This window comes from Platichthys flesus, chromosome 16 (genome assembly GCF_949316205.1).
Source record: "Platichthys flesus chromosome 16, fPlaFle2.1, whole genome shotgun sequence".
In the NCBI taxonomy this organism is placed as follows: Eukaryota; Metazoa; Chordata; class Actinopteri; order Pleuronectiformes; family Pleuronectidae; genus Platichthys; species Platichthys flesus.
In genome coordinates this window covers 206506-231211 of record NC_084960.1, presented here as the reverse complement: position 1 = coordinate 231211, position 24706 = coordinate 206506, and the positions used below count along the sequence as shown (strand labels likewise).

General features: G+C 48.8%; 2 protein-coding genes and 1 non-coding gene across 5 annotated transcripts; all 3 read left to right on the top strand.

The window, feature by feature from the left end:
• The first annotated feature begins 552 nt into the window (after positions 1–552).
• On the top strand, positions 553–9298 carry kpnb1 (karyopherin (importin) beta 1). Its single transcript, XM_062408876.1, has 22 exons — positions 553–735; positions 1570–1628; positions 2326–2508; positions 2586–2786; positions 2864–3016; positions 3171–3230; positions 3308–3397; positions 3635–3745; positions 3835–3936; positions 4021–4245; positions 4352–4543; positions 4783–4913; positions 4994–5141; positions 5226–5297; positions 5389–5533; positions 5613–5695; positions 5880–5987; positions 6172–6315; positions 6884–6989; positions 7238–7352; positions 7697–7858; positions 8006–9298. Coding segments are annotated over exons 1-22 (2631 nt in total). The 5' UTR covers positions 553–695; the 3' UTR covers positions 8007–9298.
• Positions 7036–7177, top strand: LOC133971658 (small nucleolar RNA SNORA79). The gene has a single exon (XR_009924408.1). It is a non-coding gene; the product is annotated as a small nucleolar RNA SNORA79 (small nucleolar RNA).
• Positions 9299–10973: 1675 nt separating the features above from the next.
• LOC133971493 (uncharacterized) lies at positions 10974–23194 on the top strand. 3 transcript variants are annotated; one of them, XM_062408869.1, is made up of 10 exons: positions 10974–12913; positions 17277–17338; positions 19978–20082; positions 20183–20344; positions 20496–20635; positions 20885–21053; positions 21129–21257; positions 21337–21472; positions 22166–22308; positions 22416–23194. In XM_062408869.1, the coding sequence occupies exons 1-9, from the start codon at positions 11310–11312 to the stop codon at positions 22287–22289; spliced, it is 2631 nt and encodes an 876-aa protein (XP_062264853.1). In that variant the 5' UTR covers positions 10974–11309; the 3' UTR covers positions 22290–22308; positions 22416–23194. The 3 variants fall into 3 exon arrangements, with proteins under 3 accessions (XP_062264853.1, XP_062264855.1, XP_062264856.1); XM_062408871.1 differs by having other exon boundaries at positions 10977–12913; positions 20210–20344; XM_062408872.1 differs by lacking the exon at positions 19978–20082 and having other exon boundaries at positions 10981–12913; positions 20210–20344.
• Positions 23195–24706: the final 1512 nt, after the last annotated feature.

Sequence of the window (24706 nt, the reverse complement as noted above, 5' to 3'; positions counted from 1 at the left end):
CCGCAGCCTGCACCCCGCACCGAGGAACACGCACCTAGTGATGGCGACACGAAGCTTCATGACGCAGTGACGCGTCCATCCACCTGGTGCACTCAAGGGCCGAAGCTTCATGTGCTCCACTGCGCCATCAAGTGGACAATCAATGTCAGGCAGAGCTCTATATCCAGTCAGAGGCAGAGTGATAATGACACCGTGGCTTTGATGTGTGACGCTTTGAATTGAATGATGTTTGTGACGCAATACATACATGATGAACTTAATAATATGGTGTGTGTCTTGGGTCAAACGGGAAAGTGGAAACAAATCGGGCAGAGGGTTGTGATGTGACTGTGCGTGTGTCACTACCGACAACATGTAACACGTAAAATAGGGACAACATTATGTTCATTTTTATTAAAAAAAAATAACCTTTCTACAGTGCTGAGTTTCAGGCGGCTTCTTTTATTTGCAAACAAAGGCGCAATAAAGTCCAAAGTCCACAAAATGAGATCATAGGCCGGCTCTCGAGGCTTTGATCGTCACCACATACGTCATCAACAAGCCTCGATACGCGCTTCACGAACTTCTTCCTGGATCACGCGACACACGCTGCGGAGCCTCGACGCGAAAGGACACATCACTACCCGCACTGTCCCGCTGGGAGCGCTGCGCGGCAACCGACACCGTCCGAGAGAAGAGAGCGCGCCGGGGTCGGAATGGAGCTCATCACGATCCTCGAGAAAACCGTCTCTCCAGGTGAGACCCGCCCGAACCCCAGGCCTCGAACCCCGGGTCTCGAGCCCCGGGGTTCGAGACCCGGGCGGCTGGTTTTCAGGAGGCTTCTCGGTACTGGAAAAAGTTTGATGAAGGGAAATACCTCGCTACCGGGTTGTTAGCTAGGGGTGCTAGCCGTGCTAACGCGACGGCCTCAAGCACCGCTGCTGACTTAGCATTCTGTCCGAACTTCAAACCGCAGTGTGACGGAGAAGTTCAGCCGCTTCTCCGCTCAACTGATCGGTAAACGCGTTGTCACAGCACCGTGGGTTTCCCCAGGGGACCCGGACCTGCTGGCTGGGTGTAGCCGTTAACGGTAACGACCCTGCCCATGCCTGAAGTAGCTGCTCCGCTAGCTCGTTAGCCGTTAGCTCGTACCATTGAGACTGTCGCCCCCGTCTCACACTCCTGTCCCGGGCCACGTTTCCGTAGAGCCGCCGCGTCCACCCGCTCCCCCGGCTTCATGTTAACTTAACGGGGTTTGATCCGGGATTGATTTAGTCCTACTAACTTTATTTCTGTCGCCTGTTTGTGTTAGCATGCTAACATGCTAGGAGACCGCCTGCTCCCTGACGGCGCTAACGCGCACGTTGGCGGCTCGGCGTGTGGCTGCGGGCGGAGCCGGGGAAGTTTCCGGTGATGTCTCCGATGAAGTGGCCGTCTCTCATCAGCAGGACCCGAGCTTTACATCTCGTGTGTTGCCGTTAGACCGGCCGGTCAACGGCTCATGGCTCTCTGTAGCCTGCGTGCCAACCATAGCTGTCAGCTAAGGTGCTAGCACCCCCTGAACCCCCCTCTCCTCTCTCCCTCTCGCAGATCGGATTGAACTGGAAGCGGCTCAGAAGTTTCTGGAGCAGGCGGCGGTGGAGAACCTGGTGAGTGGGGCTCTAACGGGGGGACCGGTGTGTTTACAGTGGGATGGCGCCGGTCAGTGTGGATGAGGAAGCTAACTGACCCACAGCTACAGCGTGGGGCTCGGCTGCACCCCCCCTTTCCCTCCCCTCCTTCTGTTGGTGTGGAGGCAGCTTCACTCTGACGTCATGCTTCCGGTTAAATGATCTGGTTATTGATCAGTAGTTTTACTGTGAAAGGGACAGGATCAGCTGATGTTTGACTGACAGCGTCAGAACAGAAAGTGTCTCTCAGTTTTGACCTCTGACCTCGGTCATCTGTGAGGGTCGGGTGTTTTCGAACCGAAACCTTTTTCTTAGGGCACAACATGACGATCGATGATAACAAAGTGATTCACTGCTAAGGCAAAAATTGAAATATTGAAATTGAATGTTTTGAATTTGACTTAACTTGAATATACAAATATAAAGGACGCCCTCACCACTGGCGGGTCAGGGTTTCAACACGTGCTTCACACTGAATCGCTCTCAAACTAGGCTGCACAGTTCAGAATCCTTTCACGTGAAAGTAGTGGTCGAGTTCTGGGTCAGGTAAGAACCACAGTGATGAGTTCAATGGAGGAGTCGTGGTGAGACGTTTACCAGTTCATTAGTTAATAATAGATCAAAGTAAATGTTTGTGATATTCTGGAAGCAAACTAAGCACCTGCTCTGCCCTCAGACCACATTCCTGGTGGAGTTGTCGAAGGTGTTAGCGAACCCTGGGAACACCCAGGTGGCCCGAGTCGCTTCCGGTCTACAGGTGAAGAACTCGCTGACCTCCAAAGACCCAGATGTTAAGACGCGGTACCAGCAGAGATGGCTGGCCATCGACGCCAATGCTCGTCGTGAGATCAAGAACTATGTAAGGATCCCGTCACTTTCCAGCACAGCTCGATGCAACCAACGTCCGTTCCTCATTGGTCCCATCGTGTCCCTCAGGTTTTACAGACTCTGGGCACGGAGACGTATCGACCGAGCTCGGCGTCGCAGTGCGTCGCCGGGATCGCCTGCGCTGAGATTCCAGTTAACCACTGGCCCGAGCTCATCCCACAGCTGGTCGCCAACGTCACTGACCCGTCGAGCACCGAACACATGAAGGAGTCAACGCTGGAGGCCATTGGATACATCTGTCAGGACATTGTGAGTGATCACACACGCAATAAATAGACACGCACACACAAACTTGACATACTTGACACTCACTGTGCTGCCTTCAGGACCCAGAGCAGCTGCAGGAAAACGCCAACCAGATCCTGACAGCCATCATCCAGGGCATGAGGAAGGAGGAGCCGAGCAACAACGTCAAACTGGCAGCGACCAACGCTCTGCTCAACTCTCTGGAGTTCACCAGAGCAAATTTTGACAAGGAGGTACTTGGCTTTTCACAATAAAATGCTCTTTATTTTAACCTGCAGGACCTATGTATGGGGCACATCATAGTTAAAATATTGATAATATTAGGAAAAATTTGACTGTAATAAATCCACAGTTTGAACTAATCTTTATTTATACATGTGTTTTCAGACCGAGAGACACTTCATCATGCAGGTGGTGTGTGAAGCGACGCAGTGTCCAGACACCAGAGTGAGTCACGTGAGGACAGAGTTTGTGTCGACACAAATCCACACACCAACACTTCTGACGAGTGCGTTTTCTTTCAGGTGCGTGTGGCGGCCTTACAGAACCTGGTGAAGATCATGTCTCTGTATTATCAGTACATGGAGACGTACATGGGCCCCGCCCTGTTCGCGGTAAGAACACACGAATCATAAGGATTGTTATTACATTTTTTCTTCAGGCGAATGGCCGATTGGCTTTTTGAGGCTTTAACTTTCTCGAATTCGTACCAAAATTTGCGGAAAATTAGTATGTGGTGAAAATGTACGTATTCTGGAGTGATTTTAAATGAACGCCACCTACTGGCAACAGGAAATGAGAATTGTTTTACAACTATCATTTTTGTTGTGTTTCCTCTTCCCCCCCCTCAGATCACCATTGAGGCGATGAAGAGTGACATCGATGAGGTGGCGTTACAGGGCATTGAGTTCTGGTCCAACGTCTGCGACGAGGAGATGGACCTGGCCATCGAGGCGTCGGAGGTCAGTGTGAGCAGCCATCATTTCTTTAGTTCTTCAATCTCTGATAATTGGAACCTCTCTGACTTCCGTTTGTTCTCGTCCAATGGCAGGCCTCGGAGCAGGGGCGCCCACCTGAGCACACCAGTAAATTCTATGCTAAAGGGGCCCTGCAGTACCTGGTCCCCATCCTCACTCAGACCCTCACCAAACAGGTAGGCACCTGATGACGTGACCTCGGTACCAGACGTGGTTAGCTCCTGTGGGAAAGTTCTTCAACAGGTTTGACTGTTTTCCAGGATGAGAATGACGACGATGATGACTGGAACCCGTGTAAGGCGGCAGGTGTGTGTCTGATGCTGCTGGCCACCTGCTGTGAGGACGACGTGGTTCCACACGTTCTGCCCTTCATCAAAGAACACATCAAAAACCCCGACTGGCGCTACCGCGATGCCTCTGTCATGGCCTTTGGATCCATCCTGGAAGGACCTGAACTCAACCAGCTCAAACCGCTCGTTATACAGGTCAGTGTCTGAGTGACCAGGTCACCTGGTTCAGCTCATTGTTTCACTGTGTGTGAATGTGAAAGTGTTAATCGAGAGGTTTTCTTCCTCCACACACACACACCAGGCGATGCCCACTCTGATCGAGCTGATGAAGGACCCCAGCGTGGTGGTGAGGGACACCACGGCGTGGACCGTGGGACGGATCTGTGAGCTGCTGCCTGAAGCTGCCATCAACGATTTGTACCTCTCCCCCCTGCTGCGGTGTCTGATCGAGGGCCTGGAGGCGGAGCCCCGGGTGGCGTCCAATGTCTGCTGGGTGAGAAGTGGGATCAAACCGGGGGGGCCCGGGTTAGATGTTTGACCTGAATCTAAAGCTTTATACAAGTCTAAGTTTAACCTCATTGATCTCTGAGTAGGGCGGGGCAGTTAACCCTAAATTTATCGGAACTTAATTTTGAGATAGATTTTACATGACTGATGACACACATGTTAATCATATTTGCCGTGTGTGACATCACATGCAGCTGTGTGACCTTGGCGTGTTCTGCTCCGCAGGCCTTCTCCTCTCTGGCTGAAGCCGCCTATGAAGCCACAGATGCAGCCGAGGACCAGGAGGAGCCCAGCACCTACTGTCTGTCCACGTCCTTTGAGCTCATTGTCCAGAAACTCCTGGAAACCACAGACAGGTTGGCTCCTGGGAAACGTAGAGCGACAGGCGGTTGCTCTGGTGACAGTGTGTCTTACCTCCCTTGTGCTTCCTGTTCAGGCCTGACGGTCACCAGAACAACCTGCGCTCCGCCGCCTACGAGGCTCTCATGGAGATCGTGAAGAACAGCGCTAAGGACTGTTACCCGGCGGTGCAGAAGACCACCCTGGTCATCATGGAGCGGCTGCAGCAGGTCCTGCAGATGGAGGTGAGACGGCAGGGGGCCGTGCCTGAAGCTTCGTCATGACCACATGCGCAGAACGTGTAAAATCAACTTTTTGATCTTTTCCAGTCTCACATCCAGAGCACCTCCGACAGAATCCAGTTCAACGACCTGCAGTCGCTGCTGTGTGCCACTCTACAGGTGAGAGCCCAGTTACACACTGGAAGCACCTGCCTTGACTGTACGAAGCCCATGTGTGAGTGGATGTAACAGGAAGTGTTTCCTCCTGTAGAACGTTCTGCGTAAAGTTCAGCATCAGGACGCTCTGCAGATCTCAGACGTGGTCATGGGTTCACTGCTCCGCATGTTCCAGAGCACCGCCGGCTCTGGGGGCGTTCAGGAGGACGCTCTGATGGCCGTGTCCACACTGGTGGAAGGTATGTGCACGTCAGCTGGGACCATGGAGCCGCCACATGGTGGCGCTGTGCTTCATTAAATATGTGGTGTTGGTTTCAGTTCTGGGCGGAGACTTCCAGAAGTACATGGAGGCCTTCAAACCGTTTCTCGCCATCGGACTGAAGAACTTCGCAGAGTATCAGGTCGGTCACCTGACGACTCGCCACCCTCACACCAGTTAGAGGAAGTCATCTGTGGCAGTTTCAAATTAAAAGTATTCTGTCCAGTTGTCTTCAAGGATTATCTGATCTTCTCTTGGCTTCATGCCACTGGAACATGAATCTTTAGTCTCTGGTGTGACTGGTTGATGATGGATTGATGTCTCAGGTGTGTCTGGCGGCGGTGGGCCTGGTGTGTGACCTGTGCAGAGCTCTGATGTCAAACATCCTGCCGTACTGTGACGAGATGATGCAGCTGCTGCTGGAGAACCTGGGGGTGAGGAATAACTGCCTCCCTCTCCCCTCCCCCTCTCCCTCTGTCGTTGCTCAGTGATGATGAATCATATCCACGCTGAAGTCGTGATATGTAACCACATATATCTGAGACCTCCATACTTGCTCTTCCTCGGTTCGATCCTTGCGTCCACTGACCCTCGTCTTTCCTCCTCCTCCTCCTTTAGAACGAGAACGTCCACCGCTCAGTGAAGCCTCAGATCCTGTCTGCGTTCGGCGACATCGCTCTGGCCATTGGAGGAGAGTTTAAGAAGTACCTGGACATCGTGTTGGACACGCTGCAGCAGGCGTCACAGGCTCAGGTCGACAAGGTACACACAGTTCAGACTGACTGATCCCAATTCAGGACATTTTCACTACGTCTAGAAACCATCAGTCAAGTTTGTCTTGAACTAAATGATAAAAATAATAATTGTTTTTAGTTTAGAGTCCCACAGGAAGCAAAGAAGCGTGTGCTACAAACTGTGGAAAGACCTTTCCCACCAAGACACTGAATACACTTGTGTTTTTTACCATCTGAACCAAAAATGAAAATGAATGAAAATTGTCTTGGTATTGAGTTATGAATATTGCTCTTCACTCTGGAGCCAGTGTATAAATATCTTTTTCACTGCACGTGATGAAAGATGATGGCGTCAGAGGCAGAAAACCTCAGCTTCGACTTTCTGCTGCAAAAAGAATGAATGTTCTTAATATTGTGGTTTTTAGTTTAGATTTAAACTGGATCCTGTACAGTACCAGGGTCCTGTTGGGGGCGGGGGGGCTGTTTTCAGATGGTTAATGTTTACACAGAAATACATATGTTTCACAGTGGAATGAAACGTATAATGAAATATGAAAAAATGATCATCTTTTAATTTTCATATATTTGTGTGTCAGACGGACTACGACATGGTGGACTACCTGAACGAGCTGAGGGAGGGTTGTCTGGAGGCGTATACCGGCATCATCCAGGGTCTGAAGGGCGACCAGGAGAACGTCCACCGTAAGACGCCTAAACCCACTCTGATCACATGACCACGACCAGTGGGCGACGTCAGTTCCTCCTCCTGACTCCAGTCGATCAGGGGGATTTTATGACGTCGTACAGAAACTCGGGTCTCTTTCACCCAGAGAGCTTCAGGCTGTGGCCGATATCACCCAAGCTTTCTGGTTTTGCGTGACCCAACAAACACACACACACACACAATGAGTGAATTTGCCTGATGGACATCTCTCTCCTCCCTTGCTCAGCTGACGTGATGCTCATCCAGCCACGAGTCGAGTTCATTCTCTCCTTCATCCATCACATAGCAGAGGACGAGGACCACTCTGACGGCGTGGTGGCCAACGCTGCCGGGCTCATCGGGTGAGGAGTTGTGTGTGTCTTGGTCTGTCTGTCTGTCTGTTTGTGTGCGTGTGTGTGTGTGTAAACTATGCACCACTCTGACACTGTGATGTCACTACAACGTCTGAGACCGACACACAACCTGTTTCTATTCTACCCCGTGTGTGCGTGTTGTTTGACCTCGCAGTTGATCCAGATCCTGATTAAAACCTGAGTCTGGATCCTGGTTTTGTTGAATCTGGAACAGAACTCTTGCTGAGACTGAAACAGTATTTCAAGTTGTTGAAGACATGTGATTTCTGTTCACTTGTGTCACATTAAAAGCTTCAGCTGTTTGTTGATGTGTGTATGTTGTGTGTCCTCAGCGACCTGTGCACGGCGTTCGGTAAAGACGTGATGAAGCTGGTGGAGGTTCGTCCGCTCATCAACGACCTGCTGACGGAGGGTCGACGCTCCAAAACCTCCAAGACCAAGACGCTCGCCACCTGGGCCACGAAGGAACTCCGCAAGCTCAAGAGCCAGGCCTGGTCAGACACACACACACACTAACCCATCTACTAACAAGGCCTATACTGCATCCAGCCACCAGGGGGCAAACCAGAGCCCTTATGTTGTCCCTCTGTATTTGGTCCCTAACTCATGTGACCAACAGAACATTTGTTGATGTGTTTCAGATGCTTGTTGGAGAAGACAGGGGGCGCTGTGAGAGATCGACATGCGTGAACGATGAGGAAAAACTTTAGCTTCTGTTCGTCGGTCGAAGACGAGTGAGTGAGTGTGTGAGAGAGAGAGAGACACGTTTGAGAGAACGAGCGAGAGATGATGACGTCACACAACCCTAAAGTCCAGCAGGCGACGACCCCCCCCCCCCCCCCCCCCCTCCTCTGGAAAGCCTGTGGACTGGACTCTGACTCCCCCTCCTCTCCCTTTAAAACAAACTTACCTTCAAGCCCCCCCCCCCACCCCCACCCCCACAATCCACCTCTCTCGCTGTAGCTGGGCTCTCCTTCGACGTCACGATGATGTCACCAACCTGCCGTGGCCAGCCCCCAACATCGGGGCAGGTGGGGGGTGAGGAGGGGAAACGGATAAAAACCCGACAAGAAAATATGAGACTTGGAGCGGACTAAGAGGAAAACTTTTTTGTTGCTCTTCTTTTTTCTTCTTCCGAGCACTGACACAGCGAAGGAGAAGTGACGCAGACAAAACTTGTGTCTGCCGCGTCCACGCTCCCGACAACAGCAGCACTAAATCACTTCAAAATAAAAGTCCAAACCTCACGAGGAATGGTCAAGGAGCGAGTGCCAAATGGAAAATGAAAGGTGCGAAGCGTTTCGGTTTTTATTTCCAGCTGCACTTGTTTGGGAAAGATTCACTCACGTTTCTGCTTGTTTAAAAATTCAGAGAATTGAAGACGTTTGTATGAGGTTATATTTTTCCATTGTTATGATTAAAAAAAAAAAAAAAAAAGTTGGAAAAAAACAATAAAATGATATGAAACATTCCCCACGCAGTTCTGGTGATTTGGGTCTCTGTCGTCTGTCGGACTCCTGGACCGAACCGGACTCTGAACTTTGTTTACGCCACAAATGACCATGATCTTTTTTTTTCCTTTTTCTTTTTTTTATTCCTCGCCCGTCACTCCTCGGACAGTTCTCTTGTTCGGGGGGGGCACTGTAGTTCAGCACCGTCGCCTCTGGATCGCTTTCAGTCCCCAGCCCGATCTCACGCCATCAACCAGAGGAGAGGAAGTCTAAATTGAACTTGAACCTTTGAGTTGACGGTGAAATGTTTCCAGCCTCACAGGGCTCTTATTTTGAAGAGGTGTGGCGGATGTAGGGAGAAATTCCTGTGTTGACATGAACCTGCAAACTTGGTGTTCATTGAATTGTGAATCATTTAAAGCTGTTCTGCTTTTTACTTCATAATCAACTCTAGTGAACTAATAAAGTCTATATTGTACTGAATCATCTGCTGCTGCGTCTTCACATGGGGGGGGGGGGGGGGGGGGGTCTAAACACACACGGGCACACATCAGTGAACACATGAATTAACAGGCCTGTTATACAAAGTGAGTTCAACATATCCCGGGTCTTTATCCAGTCAGGGTTAGTGGTCACATGACGCTAGTGATCAACTTGTTACGTGAACTCAGGTTTTCATCAACATCAGTCTGCACATAAAAGGGGCGGGACTTAATGCATATGACCAATCAAAGACATGGACAGTTTGACTGAAAGCAGAGCTGAGTATCAAACCGTTGAATAATAAAAATCAGAGCAGAACAAAAACCCAGAATAAAGGTTGAGGTCACAGGGTGAACATGAAAACTATTTGTAGAGGATCAGAGTAGTAAAGTATGTGAGGTTCTCCTCTGCCAGCCCTCCCAGTACATCAGTACCAGTAAGTGAAGCAGATGCAGTCTGTGGGACTGGGAGCACTTTACTGGTCAGGCTGGTTCTTTTGGGCTCCAGCAGCCAACAGAGGTTTATCCTCTGAGGAGAATCTAGATCTTTCAGAAGCTCCTCAGAGGAGCTCAGAGGATCTTGTGGGTCTCTGAAGACCCTGGTTCTCCTCAGGAACTCGAACCACACCAGCCCCTCAGATCCTCTGAGAACATGATGTCATGGTTCAAAGGAGCTGATTGGACCATGGTGATTTACTCCGATAACAAATGAACGAGCTTCGTAGGACTGAAAACTCTAAAGTTAACCTGGATTAAACCTGAAGTTAACCTGGATTAAACCTAAAATTAACCTGGATTACACCTAAAATTAACCTGGATTAAACCTGAAATTAACCTGGATTAAACCAGAAATTAACCTGGATTAAACCTAAAATTAACCTGGATTACACCTAAAATTAACCTGGATTAAACCTGAAGTTAACCTGGATTAAACCAGAAATTAACCTGGATTACACCCGGATTAAACCTGAAATTAACCTGGATTAAACCTGAAGTTAACCTGGATTACACCAGAAATTAACCTGGATTAAACCAGAAATTAACCTGGATTAAACCTAAAATTAACCTGGATTACACCCGGATTAAACCTGAAGTTAACCTGGATTACAAAAGAAATTAACCTGGATTACACAGGAAATTAACCTGGATTAAACCTGAAGTTAACCTGGATTAAACCTGACGTTGACCTGAATTAAACCTGAAATTAACCTGGATTACACCAGAAATTAACCTGGATTAAAACTGAAGTTAACCTGGATTAAACCTGAAGTTAACCTGGATTACACAAGAAATTAACCTGGATTATACAAGAAATTAACCTGGATTAAACCTGAAGTTAACCTGGATTAAACCTGACGTTGACCTGAATTAAACCTGAAATTAACCTGGATTACACCAGAAATTAACCTTGATTAAAACTGAAGTTGACCTGGATTAAACCTGGATTAAACTTGATGTTAACCTGGATTGAACCTGGATTAAACTTGAAGTTAACCCGGATTAAACCTGAAGTTAACCTGGATTAAACCTGGATTAAACCTGGATTGAACCTGATGACTGAAACCACTGCTTCATCGTTCCTGTTTGTACGATCGCTTGTTTATGTTGATAACTGCGGACCAGCTGAAGGACACTTCCGGTCGTGTCTCCGGTATCGGTGTTGAGCTGTCACGTTCTGCACGCGCCTCCGTTCAGTCAACACTCGTGACTCGCTGCGCTCCCGCGCCGCGCGCCCCTTCTCCGGCTCGTCCGTGTCGTCTGACCGGTGGCAGCGTCGGTAGGAGGCTAACTGCTAGCAGCTAACAGCTAGCTGATGTTACCGAGCGGCGGCCCCGGGCAGGTCTCTCATGTCTGTTCGTGTTCTGACGTCCTTCAGCGGAGCCGTCACCAAGCGGGCCGGACGCTGCTCCGCCGGGCTCCCGGTCCGCTCGGCGGGAGGATGCCGCCGTTAGCTCCGCAGCCGTCGATTCATGTCGGTGTTATGTAAGCGCGGCTAACGTTAGCCTGACAACATGACCGACGCGCAGCAGGACATGTCCCCGGACTTTGTCCTCATGAGGCTCGTGTCCGCGGCAGAGTTCGACCGGCTGGACGAGCCCGACCACCTGATGTCCGGAAGCGGCGGGTTCGGGCCCGTTAAAGCGGCGCTGGGACACCACGGTGGCCCCTCGGCAGGCCTCGGCTCTGTCTCCCCGCACTACAGCTCGCCGCTCCCCGGTAAAGGCGAGCAGGACGGCGGGTTGGTCTTGACGCAGGCTCCGCTGTCCCCTCCTCCGCCAGAAGCCGTAGCGACGCAGAGGTTCGTGGACTTCCCGGTGCAGCACGGCTTGGGGGGGCAGCTGATGGTGTTTCAGAACCTGCTGCGGTCAGGAGACCAGATCCTGGAGTGCGGGCTGGAGCAGCCGTCACCGAGGTTCCTGCAGGAGGAGGCGGAGAGACAGCATCTCGAGTCCGTATCAGGAACCGGTCCCGGTAGCACAACAGCCGGCCCTGGACCCGGAGGGGGTAAAGACCAGAATTCACACTGTATCCCATCCACAGAGGAGGACCTGCAGCTCCTCCAGTGGCATCCGGTCCTCAGACTGTCCAAAGGGTCAGATGGGACTCCTCAGCGGGGCGTCCCGGCTCTGGACTCTGAGCCCGGGTCAGTCCTGTGCCATCGACACCGCCTGCTGACAGATGCATTCGCTAAATGGCCCCCAGGCCTGCTGGATCAAGCCTTGCGTCTGGGGCTGCTGGATCCCAGGAAAATGTGCTCCAATGGCGGGAGGGACCCTGTCCTGGTTCTGGCCCGAAGGCTGGGTCAGCTGGGCGAGGGTGGTGGAGGAGAGGACATGGTGCCTCCACTTACTCGCTGCTCCTGTCACAGTGTCCTGGACTCGGGTTCGGCCGGCATCGGGCCCGGTGAGGACCCGAGGGATAGCAGCGACGCCCTGCTGGTCCTTGAAGGTCTGGGGTCTGGGGAGGTGGGGGGGCTGGGAGGGGGTGGTGAGAAAGGAGAGATGGTGGGGGGGCTGGTTGGTGGTGGGATGCCTGGGGGGGCGGGGCCTGTGTTCTCAGGTGGGACTCTGAGTGGGCTGATGCGGCAGGTCCACAGACTGGCGGAGGAGGCGGGGGTCTGCACCGATCATAACTGCCGGTCCACAGCGGACGTCAGCACCACTGACCCCCCCTGTCCATACCCACCCAGCCTCCCACAGGCCCATGCAACCCCTGGGGGTCTGCAAGTCTGGCTGGAGCCACTCCTGGCCACCAACCCTGAACCAAACCACCGGCCAAAGCATCAGCATCACTCCCGCTCCCAGCCCCAGAGCCGCTCGGCCACCCCCAAACTCGGCGTGGCCTCGGGGGGAGTGGGTCGATCTGCCTCCCCTTTAGTGGTCCTGAAGGGGGAGGGGGGAGGAGGAGTAAGAGAGGGGGAGAACACATCGCGGAGCAAGTCAAGAAAAGGGGGGTCGCTGAAGGTCCGACTCAGCAAACTGTTTAGAACCAAGAGTTCCAACGGGGGGTCGGGGGGGCTGCTGGACAAGAGGCTTTCGCTGGCCTCGTCCACCTCGTCCGGGGGGAGTCTGCTGGACGTGTGGGGGTCCACCTGCAGCACGGAGCAGGACCACAGGTAACTCACACCTGATCCACGTCCATATTGAATGTTCATTTACTCAAACATTGAGGTCACAAAGGTCACGTTAGTGATTCATCTTCAGATGTAACACACAACAGACAAAATAAAAAGCATTTTTCCATACTGCTCGTGTGGTGTCCACAAGGCCCCACCTTCATATTCAAATCAAAACCACAACATTAACATTATGTTTTCAGCAGCTCGACAATTATCAAGATCACGTTAATCCTGTGCTGATCTCCAATCCACCCCGGAGCCGGTTAACATGGTGCTGTACACTGATAACAAGGGCATGAGCTTCATGGACTGAGAACGTCCATTCACTGTGTATAGACCATCACTGACTGTGTATAGACCATCACTGACTGTATAGACCATCACTGACTGTGTATAGACCATCACTGACTGTGTATAGACCATCACTGACTGTGTATAGACCATCACTGACTGTGTACATAGACGATCACTGACTGTGTATAGACCATCACTGACTGTATAGACCATCACTGACTGTGTACATAGACGATCACTGACTGTGTATATAGACCATCACTGACTGTATAGACCATCACTGACTGTATAGACCATCACTGACTGTATAGACCATCACTGACTGTGTATAGACCATCACTGACTGTGTATAGACCATCACTGACTGTATAGACCATCACTGACTGTGTATAGACCATCACTGACTGTGTATAGACCATCACTGACTGTATATAGACCATCACTGACTGTGTATATAGACCATCACTGACTGTATATATAGACGATCACTGACTGTATATAGACCATCACTGACTGTATATATAGATGATCACTGACTGTATATAGACCATCACTGACTGTATATAAAGATGATCACTGACTGTATATATAGACGATCACTGACTGTGTATAGACCATCACTGACTGTATATATAGACGATCACTGACTGTGTATAGACCATCACTGACTGTGTACATAGACGATCACTGACTGTGTATAGACCATCACTGACTGTGTACATAGACGATCACTGACTGTGTATAGACCATCACTGACTGTGTATAGACCATCACTGACTGTATACATAGACGATCACTGACTGTGTATAGACCATCACTGACTGTGTATAGATGATCACTGACTGTATACATAGACGATCACTGACTGTGTATAGACCATCACTGACTGTGTATAGACCATCACTGACTGTATAGACCATCACTGACTGTATAGACCATCACTGACTGTATAGACCATCACTGACTGTATATAAAGATGATCACTGACTCTTTACAGATGTGGACAGAATTGTTGGTACCTTCCATTAAAGAAAGAAAAACCAACAATATTCACTGAAATAACTTGAAACTGACAAAAGCAAATGAATTAATGGAAATCAGACATTGCTTTTGAATTGTGGTTCAAAAGAATCATTTCAAAAAACAAACTAATGAAATGAACTGGACAAAAATGATGGTTCCCTTAACTTAATATTTTGTTGCACAAGCTTCTGGGCCGTCAATCGATTCCTGTAGCTGTCAGTGAGACAGCTGAGCAGGCTGCTCCAGTGGTCTCCGGTTGGAAGGAGGTCTTCTCCAGACTGCATGTTTCAGCTCCTTCCAGATGTTCAACAGGATTTAGATCAGGGCTCATAGAAGGCCACATCAGAATAGTCCAGTGCTGCTCTTACAGACCCCCGGCCTCGGTAAACTAACCAGGGATAAATCCCCAACAAGGGAAGTCTGGGAGGAAAATAGTTTAATAGTTTAATTCAGATTAATTTGCTTTCTCTGCCCACGATGCTGTCGGACCTGTATGCTTGATGTGTGGCGAGGAATTAGCAAACAACAAAAAATGTGATGTTTAAAGACATTTCCAGAGCGAGCACCATAGCATCTGCTGAAAAGTACCCAGCTGGAGATGAGCAGAAAAAGAAAAGTTCTGTGTTTCATTTATTTCAGAGGAGGCCTACACGTGTATTTTATTGTCCTCATGAGAGTTCTGTGTTTCCCTTTTTTGTAACAGGTAAAAATAGCAATAAAATGTCAAGTTTTTATTGATGATATATAATTTAATAAATGCAAAAAACTATCAAATATGTTTTGCGGCTCCAGACACATGTTATTTGGGGGAAGAGGGTCAAATGGCTCTTTGGATAGTAAAGGTCGCCGACCCCTGTCTGATACTGTCAGGAGGCCTCAGCTGAAACATGACCCCAGAGATGGTTATTGAATCAGGGCATCACACACGTCTATTTACCGTCACACTTCAAAACTGCTCTCTCGACAACACCCCCCTCCATTAGAACCCCCCTTCAAAACAAGAGTCCCAACCAACACCCGGCTTACCACAGGAAGTACACCTCAACCTTCCACAAAAAGCAACTAAATAAAATTGCTTACAGAGGTTTTTTGATGTGAATAGCATATTTGTTAAAAGTTTGTGAATTCATTTATTCTAGTCCTCAACAGCGAAACAAAAACATACCTGGCATTCAAGCGGGGGCGGGGCTCGGGCGGCGTTACGATCTGCAAAATAGTTTTATTATTTAAAGTATTATAAAAGTGCCTATTGCAGAGTTGACTGAACCATTTACTGCTCAGTGTGTCTGTGCAGTGTTTCTCACACCACCAGTAGATTCTGACTGCCATATTAATTTCAATCTAGCCTCTTAATCTGTTACTCAAAGTGGAACAGATTGATGCATCTTTACTTTAAAATATATATATCCTCTTCCAAGAGGGTCCATCCACCATGATCTCTACAAACCCTGAGGGAAACACTGTTGTGTGAGTGAGTGAGTGAGTGAGCATGTTATTGTTATAAATAAATTGTGCCTTTTGGCTTAGTAACTCAATTTCTTTTTTGAGCTTTATTCCCTCCTGGTCTATCTGAATTCTGTTGTGTAGATACAGTGCTACATAGAAGTTCTGGCAAACTTCATTTTTCACTCTCAAACTCTATAGTGTCGCTGATGTGACCGGGTGCAGCTCCTAGTGGCGCTGGGGTCTTGAAACATTAGAAGGGTCTTGTAAAAGGTCTTCATTTATTGAATTTAATCTCAGGATGGCTGCATGTACCCTGTCTTAGCCGGTCTCTGGTGTTTGTAGCTGAGTGCTTTGGGTCATTATCCTGTTGGAGGACCACTGACCTGAGACCCAGCTTTGTGGCACTGGGCAGCACATTTCACTCCAGAATGTCTTGATAGTCTTGAGTTTCCATTGTCCCCTGCACAGATTCATGACACCCTGTGTCAGACGCAGCAAAGCAGCCCCAACATGAGCGAGCCTCCTCCATGTTTCACTCTAGGTACAGAGTTCTTTTCTTTGTCTGATTCATTTTTGCATCTGTGAACATAGAGCTCGTGGGACTTGCCAGCAAGCTCCCGTTCCGTATCCTCTGTCCAAAGGACATTCTCCCAGAAGCTCTGTGGCTCAATATGCATTATGGCAAATTCCAATCTCTTTTTTATAATTTAGCGTCCTCCTAGGGCGTCTTCCATGAAGTCCACTTCAGCTCAAACAGTGACAGATGATGTGATCTGACACTGGTGGACCTTGACCTTGGAGTTCACCTCTAATCTCTTTGGAAGTTGTTCTGGGCTCTTTGGTTACCACTCGTATTATCCGTCTCTTCATTTTGTCATCACTGTTCCTCATGCGGCCTCGTCCAGGGAGGTTACACTTCTGAATAATGTGTGCAACTGTAGTCACAGGGACATCAAGCTGCTTGGAGATGGTCTCATAGCCTTGACCTTTAACACGCTTGTCCATAAAAACTTCTAATCTCCTGACACAACTCTGTCCTTAGCCTCCTGTGGTCCATCTTCAGTGTGGTGCACAGCATGACACCAAACAGCACAGGGACCACTTCTCACCCTGGAAATAGGCCGACTGACTGATTCCAAGTTTGAAGACACCTGCGATGCTAATTAGAAGACACACCTCACTTTAACATGTCCTTCTGGTCAAATTATTTTCAAACTTTTCTAGGGGTACCATCATTTTTGTTCAGGCCATTTTCATTAGTTGGTTTTTAGAAATGATTCTGTTGAACCACAATTCAAAAGCAATGTCTGATTTTAAATAGTTAATTTTTAGTACATTTGTATTTGTTATTTCTTTTGTCAGTTTCAAGTTATTTCAGTGACCATTGTGGGTTTTTCTTTCTTCAACGGGAGGTACCAACAATTTTGTCCACGTCTGTATAAAGATGATCAGTGACTGTATATAAAGAGGACATCTTGTGTTGCCATTTGCTGCCCAGCCCATTCGGTCAATTGACCAATCAGGAGTCAGTCTATGCCTGTTTGTTTTATAATCATCTAGTCTGATGAAGATGAAATGTCCTCTGTGTGTCCGTCAGGCTGCAGGTGTCCAGACCTCCCAGTGCCTTCTCTCCAGTGACCTTCACTCCTGCGTTCACTGGTGAGTGGGGGGGGGTGTTTTATACAGACAGAATTGACCTTGTAGTCTATGAACGATGCTGTGATGTCGTGATTCTTTGGCTCAGGACGATTTGTTAGCGTCCTAAAAACACAGTTTCTTTTTGATTGTCCTTCCTTTATGTTTGGTTTATCCTTTTCTTAATTGAGGTTTATTTGATCTTTTGTCTTTAATGTATTTGTTCTGGTTTTTATTTGTCCTCTTTATGAAGCACTATGTAACAGATGTTTTGAAAGTTTCTATTAATAAGATTATTGTTATTTACTGAGCAACAACATGACATTGCTGACTTGCTTCACTGAGAGTTAGCGCCCTCTGCTGGACCATGAGGCGAATTACTGGGCTTTTTGTCGCTACCGGTGGAGAGCTGTTATCTGTGATGTTTAAATCCTGACTGAAAGTTTCTGTTTCGTTATGTATTTGAGATGTTTTATAGTCTCATATTTATATATATATATATACATACTCTGGGGAAAAAAAGTATTTAGTCAGCCACCAATTGGGCAAGTTCTCCCACTTAAAACGATGAGAGTAATTTTCATCATAGGTACACTTTTACATTATATTACATTACATTTCATTTAGCTGACGCTTTTATCCAAAGCGACTCACAATAAGTGCATTCAAACCCGAGGGTACATACCAAGGACGACAAGAATCAAGAAAATACAATTTCTTCAAATAAAGCAAAACTACAAAGTGCTATAAGTAAGAGCCATTTAAGTGCTACTAAAGTGTTAGTTTCAAAAAGTTGTTGTTTTTTTTTTATTTTTTAATTTATTCAAGGTAAAGTCGGAAGAGGTATGTTTTTAGTTTTCGGCGGAAGATGTGTAGACTTTCTGATGTCCGGATGTCAATGGGGAGCTCATTCCACCAATCAGGAGCCAGGACGGAAAACAGTCGTGTTTTTGATGATTGTTTAGCTCGCAGTGAGGGAGCAACGAGCTGATTGGCCGAAGCAGAGCGGAGTGAACGGGGTGGGGTGTAACACAAAGGACAGAACCAATACCAAATTGCCTTAGACTACAAGGATTGTATGGACATAGCGAACAATACACCCACTCTTGAGTTATAAATCATTGGCTAAAGATATTTAGCCAATGGGAATCGAACCCGGGCCTCCCGCGTGGCAGGCGAGAATTCTACCACTGAACAACCAATGCTTCACTTCAACTATTAGAGACAAAATGGGGAGAAAGAATCCAGGAAATCATATTGTAGGATTTTGAATGAATTGGTAAATTCCTCAGTAAAATAAGTATTTGGTCACCTACAAGCAAGATGTCTGGCTCTCTCTGTACCTTCTTCTTTAAGAGGCTCCTCTGTCCTCCTCTCGTGACCTGTATTAATCCTGTTTGAACACTAGATCAGTATAAAAGACACCTGTCCACAACCTCCAACAGTCCCACTCCAAACTCCACTATGGACAAGACCAAGAGCTGTCAGAGGACACCAGAAACAAAACTGTAGACCTGCACCAGGCTGGGAAGACTGCATCTGCAATAGGTAAGCAGCTTGGTGTGAAGAACTCAACTGTTGGAGCAATTATTAGAACAAGGAAGACATACAAGACCACTGATAATCTCCCTGGATCTGGGGCTCCACGCAAGATGTCACCCCGTGGGGTCAAAATGATCACAAGAACGGTGAACAAAAATCCCAGAACCACCTGGGGGGACCTAGTGAATGACCTGCAGAGAGCTGGACCAAAGTAACAAAGACCACCATCAGTAACACCCTATGCAGCCAGGGACTCAAATCCTGCAGTGCCAGACGTGTCCCTTCAGCCAGTACATGTCCAGCCCGTCTGAAGTTTGCTAGAGAGCATTTGGATGATCCAGAAGAGGATTGGGAGAATGTCATATGTCATATGGTCAGATGAAACCGAAATAGAACTTTTTGGTAAAAACTCACCTCGTCGTGTTTGGGGGAGAAGGAATGCAGAGTTGCATCCAAAGAACCCCATACCTACTGGGAAGCATGGGGGGGGGGACATCATTCTGTGGGGCTGTTTTTCTACAAAGGGACCAGGACGACTGATCCGTGTGAAGGGAAGAATGAATGGGGCCATGTATCGTGAGATGTTGAGTGAAAACCTCAACATCTCATTTGGTCTCTCGTAGTTGAGGTAAACCTCTGATGAATGTTGTCTGACAGGTCCTTGGTCTTGTCCATAGTGGAGTTTGGAGTGGGACTGTTGGAGGTTGTGGACAGGTGTCTTTTATACTGATCTAGTGTTCAAACAGGATTAGTATAAAAGACACGAGAGGAGGACAGAGGAGCCTCTTAAAGAAGAAGGTACAGAGAGAGCCATACTTATTTTACTGAGGAATTTACCAATTCATTCAAAATCCTACAATATGATTTCCATAGTGTGTGTGTGTGTGTGTGTGTGTGTGTGTGTGTGTGTGTGTGTGTGTGTGTGTGTGTGTGTGTGTGTGTGTGTGTGTGTGTGTGTGTGTGTGTGTGTGTGTGTGTGTGTGTGTGTGTGTGTGTGTGTGTGTGTGTGTGTGTGTGTGTGTGTGTGTGTTAGAGTCCTGCTCAACACTAATATTTCCCACTTTCACTTCCCTGCTTAACATCTTCTTCTTCTTCTTCTGCCTGTTGGACCGTGTCTCCAGGTGAGACAGTGTCTCTAGTCGATGTGGACATTTCTCAGAGAGGTGGAAACTGTCTTCATCCCCCAACTCCCCCACCCCCACCCAGACGGAGCCTCAGTCTGCTCGGTACTTCACTTCCTCTTCCTCTTTTGCTTCCTGTCTTTACCTCCTCTGTCCTGCTTCCTGTCAGGTGACTCTGAGGTCAGAGGTCAGCTGACTCCAACAGGTGTGTGTTTCTCTCGTTGGTCTCCAGATGATTTCGGCGGTCCTCCTCAACAGGAGACACTCACCGAGCAAAGTGTGGGGACGTCCATGCAATCTCTTCCCCCCCGACCGCTGGCCCTGCCCCCCTCCCTCAGCACCATCCAGCACAGCCTGAGCCTCAATGGTGAGACACAAACACACACACACACACACACACACAGAGACACACACACACATACACACTGGACCGCTGTGTTCAGAGTTGAGAACATGGACACATGCATGTCCTTCATAAGTCATGTGACCGATCTAACACATGTTGTGATGCTGCTCAGACTCTTTCCTCCGAGGTTTACCACGGCCCGTCCCCCTGCGTCCCGACAGGCAGCAGCCCCCCCCGCGCCTCACCCCCCGCTGCCCCCTCAGTCGACCTGATGCCAGCCGCTTCGCCACCAGCCTCAGAGAACTGGAGAAGGTAGGGCCCGGCCCGGGGTCACGCTGGGGTCAACATGTGTCTTCTTAAGTGATATTTCATTCATAATATTTTAAAATAATGTAATTTACCTATAGCACTTTTTTTTTGTTTTATCGGTTTTGTGTGTGTGTGTGTGTGTGTGTGTGTGTGTGTGTGTGTGTGTGTGTGTGTGTGTGTGTGTGTGTGTGTGTGTGTGTGTGTGTGTGTGTGTGTGTGTGTGTGTGTGTGTGTGTGTGTGTGTGTGTGTAGTGCGGTTGGTACTGGGGGCCAATGAACTGGGAGGACGCAGAGATGAAGCTGAAGGGGAAAGCTGACGGATCGTTTCTGGTTCGAGACAGTTCAGATCCTCGATACATCCTGAGTCTGAGCTTCAGGTCGCAGGGAGTCACACACCACACACGCATGGAGCACTACAGAGGTAACACAACACAGACCCACACAGAGTGAACATGAATTTGACAAGCGTCAGCTGAGTTTGATGTGTTTCCTTCAGGAACCTTCAGTCTGTGGTGTCATCCTAAGTTTGAGGATCGTTGTCACTCTGTGGTTGAGTTCATAGAAAGAGCCATCATGCACTCCAAGAACGGGAAGTTCCTCTACTTCCTGCGCTCCAGAGTCCCTGGTAAACCAATCACCTGACACCTTCTGTCCTCGCCTGTCTGCACTTTGGAACGAAAAGTGTGTGTGTGTGTCTCTCTCAGGTCTGCCCCCGACTCCGGTCCAGCTCTTGTCTCCAGTCTCCAGGTTCAGCAGCGTGAAGTCTTTGCAGCATCTCTGTCGCTTCTGCGTCCGACAGCTCGTTCGCATCGACCACGTCCAGGAGCTGCCGCTGCCCACGTGAGTTCACACATTTAAAACTTTATTTGTTGTCATATGGGCTAGGGTTATAAATCAAATTATTATGAGATCATTTGAGAAGCAAAATGAGCAGCACAATGAATCAGCACCTGCACACGGAGATGGACGTTGCTCCCCCTGGTGGTTGGCTGCAGTATGCACTCGACCAATCATGCATCAGTCTCAGCTGTCAATCATGGGGGGGGGATCCTGCTTTTGGATCCAGTTGCTGTGAACCTGGTCAGACTTATGTGTTCTGAAGTCCTGAGGCAGGATGTCACCACTGCTTCAGACCTGCATGAGGACAGAAGACGTCTCCCAGATGAGCAGAAGAGAGAGAGAGATGGAGGAGAAGTGAAAAGAAGAGCGAGCGATACACTTCTTAAGAAAGAAAGAGAGCAGAGGGGGAAGTGTGATTTAATTGGTCTAGCAGGACGTTGTGTCCAGGGGCGGGTCTCACACCTCAGTGTGAAGGACCCTGGGAGACTGAGTTCTGGACGCTGTCCTCTGTCTTCAGTCTCAGGATACACATGTGGGACCTGCTATCGTTCACTAGGTCCCAGCATCAGTGAGATAAGAACGACCTGAAGACAGACACCATCTTTAACGTCTACTTCGATTTTTTAGTTTGCTGCAGCCAGACACCAGGGGGCAGATTCCGTCCTCCTTTACCCATGCTGCCTCTCTCCTCAGGCCTCTGATCGTCTACCTGAAGAAGTTTTATTACTACGACCCTGAGGAGGAGATCAGCCCGACACTAAGGGAGAGGAGTCCTGCCTGCAGCCGCCAGACGGGGGCGGTAGAGTCCCAGACGTAGCACTGGAGCCTGAGACCGTGTAAGTGCCACCGGTTTCCTCTCGGGAGAAAGAAGCTATCGTGTTGGAAACTTGTTTGATGAACAGAGCGTGACCTCCTCTTTCATTCACTCTTTTCTTCCCTCCAGTTTTCTTTCCTTTGTGTTTTTCTTTTTCTGCGGATGCTGATCGGCTCCCTGAAAGACGTCCAGACCGTCTCCTGGACTCCCTGAAAGACCTCCAGACCGTCTCCTGGACTGGACTCCCTGAAAGACGTCCAGACCGTCTCCTGGACTCCCTGAAAGACCTCCAGACCGTCTCCTGGACTCCCTGAAAGACGTCCAGACCGTCTCCTGGACTCCCTGAAAGACGTCCAGACCGTCTCCTGGACTGGACTCCCTGAAAGACCTCCAGACCGTCTCCTGGACTGGACTCCCTGAAAGACCTCCAGACCGTCTCCTGGACTGGACTCCCTGAAAGACGTCCAGACCGTCTCCTGGACTCCCTGAAAGACGTCCAGACCGTCTCCTGGACTCCCTGAAAGACGTCCAGACCGTCTCCTGGACTCCCTGAAAGACGTCCAGACCGTCTCCTGGACTCGCTGGCCGCAGCCAGTCAGCTTCCTGTGCTCAGTCCTCCTGCGGGCTCTCTGATTGGCTCACGAGCAGCGGAAGGGGACGGACAGGGGAGGTGGAGACTCTGCCTCTCTGCTGATGTCCTCACTGGGCAGTTGGACTAAAGAAAGCTCAGTGTGAGGAGAGCGGGCCGTCACGCTGGAGACGGAGGATTAGAGCTTTGAGAAAATAAGAACATTCATGTTATTATGAATAAAACTGTGGAGGTCAAACCTCGTGTTCTCAGGTTTGATTTTCTTCTTTTTCTCTATAATCTGAAGTTACCTTTCGATAAATAAAAAACATAACCCTCACATTTGATTGGTTCTAATCCTCCGTCACTGCTCCAACAAAGATCTTCGAGCAGTTTGTACGTTCAGTTTCAAGTCTGCGAACACTGGAGCCAAAGAGCCATTTCCCAGGATGCATCAGATCTCAACCAGCGGCTCGTCACACGGACCACCATAGAAATGTGTCAAAGGTTAAACCGGGAACATTTCTCAAACCTAATGTGAAATGATTTCAGCAGCAATGTTTTAAAGTCGTGATGTTCCGTCTCATCTGTCAATCATCACGTCTCAGCCTGTTTGTATATCATCAACTGATTCAAACCAAACTGACCAGAAAAACGAGTGAGATGAGAACGACCTGAAACCTCTCAAACATTCATTTAACTTCTACTTCGACTTTTTGTTTGGCCCATGTCCCACCAGCGAACATGGAGGAGGAGAGGGTTAACCCGAACCTGACCAATCACAGCGGCCACAACATATAACGACACAAACTAAAATTGAAATTCACTTTGTCGTGATTTAAAAATCAGGAATAAAGTCGTCAACTATAAAAACAGTCACAGATACAAAGTATGTTTGTTTTGTAAAATGTTATAAAAGTTTCAGATTATTGAGAAACAGGAACAAATCTCCACGTTAGCAGGAAACACTGGATCCCAGAGGCGACCATGCCACACCGGATCCCAGAGGCGACCACGCCACGTGGTGGAAGAAACACCAACGACACAAGAGGACGGAGGTGAAGACCTACATTGAGCCTGTGACGGGCTGTGTGGACGAGTCCTGCTGAACCCTGGACACCTGATGACCCTGTGGGGACACGTCCATGATGTCATGACAGTGAGGGGGGCGGGGCATTGATAAGTATAAATACTGAACTCTAACCCTATGTTATTGTTGGTGTGGACGAACAGTGAAGTAATTTGTTATCTAGGTGACCTGCTACCTGGTAATACAACTGTGTGGGAGGGGCTTGTGTCTCAGCCTCGTTCTGTCCAGGAAGCTCCGGTGCACCGCGACGCCACACGACCACGCCCTCATTTTAAAAGTCTTCTCCACCACAGATACAACAGAGAAGTGTAAATGCTGCTGGTCCCGTTTCAGTCTGGACGCTGGAAACTGACGTTTGAAACGATGACGTCAACACAATGTCGTGCTTTTTGTCTTTACGGTCACAACGTGGCCCTCGCTGATCGTCACATGACCACCTTCATGAGGAACCCGCCTCAGCTCACTAGCCCATTGTACCAGAGCGGTTATGTGGTCAAGTTTGAAAATGTTTCCAAAGTAAAATGTAAAGGGAAACTCATCAAGTGATCAAGGTTGACGGAGGTTTTCCGTCACATCAGGTTCTGAGTGTTTAGAAGTCCCAGCCGGAATCAAATGCAGCATGAACTGTGATGTCATCAGTGGGGGGGTCCAATACTCCAGGTTAGAAAGTATCATCTTCTCCGACAAATTCAAGTGTCGTCCTGATGATGGCGCTAGAGTTCCCCATGCAGGTGAGTTCCTAATCAAGATATCTTTCAACGT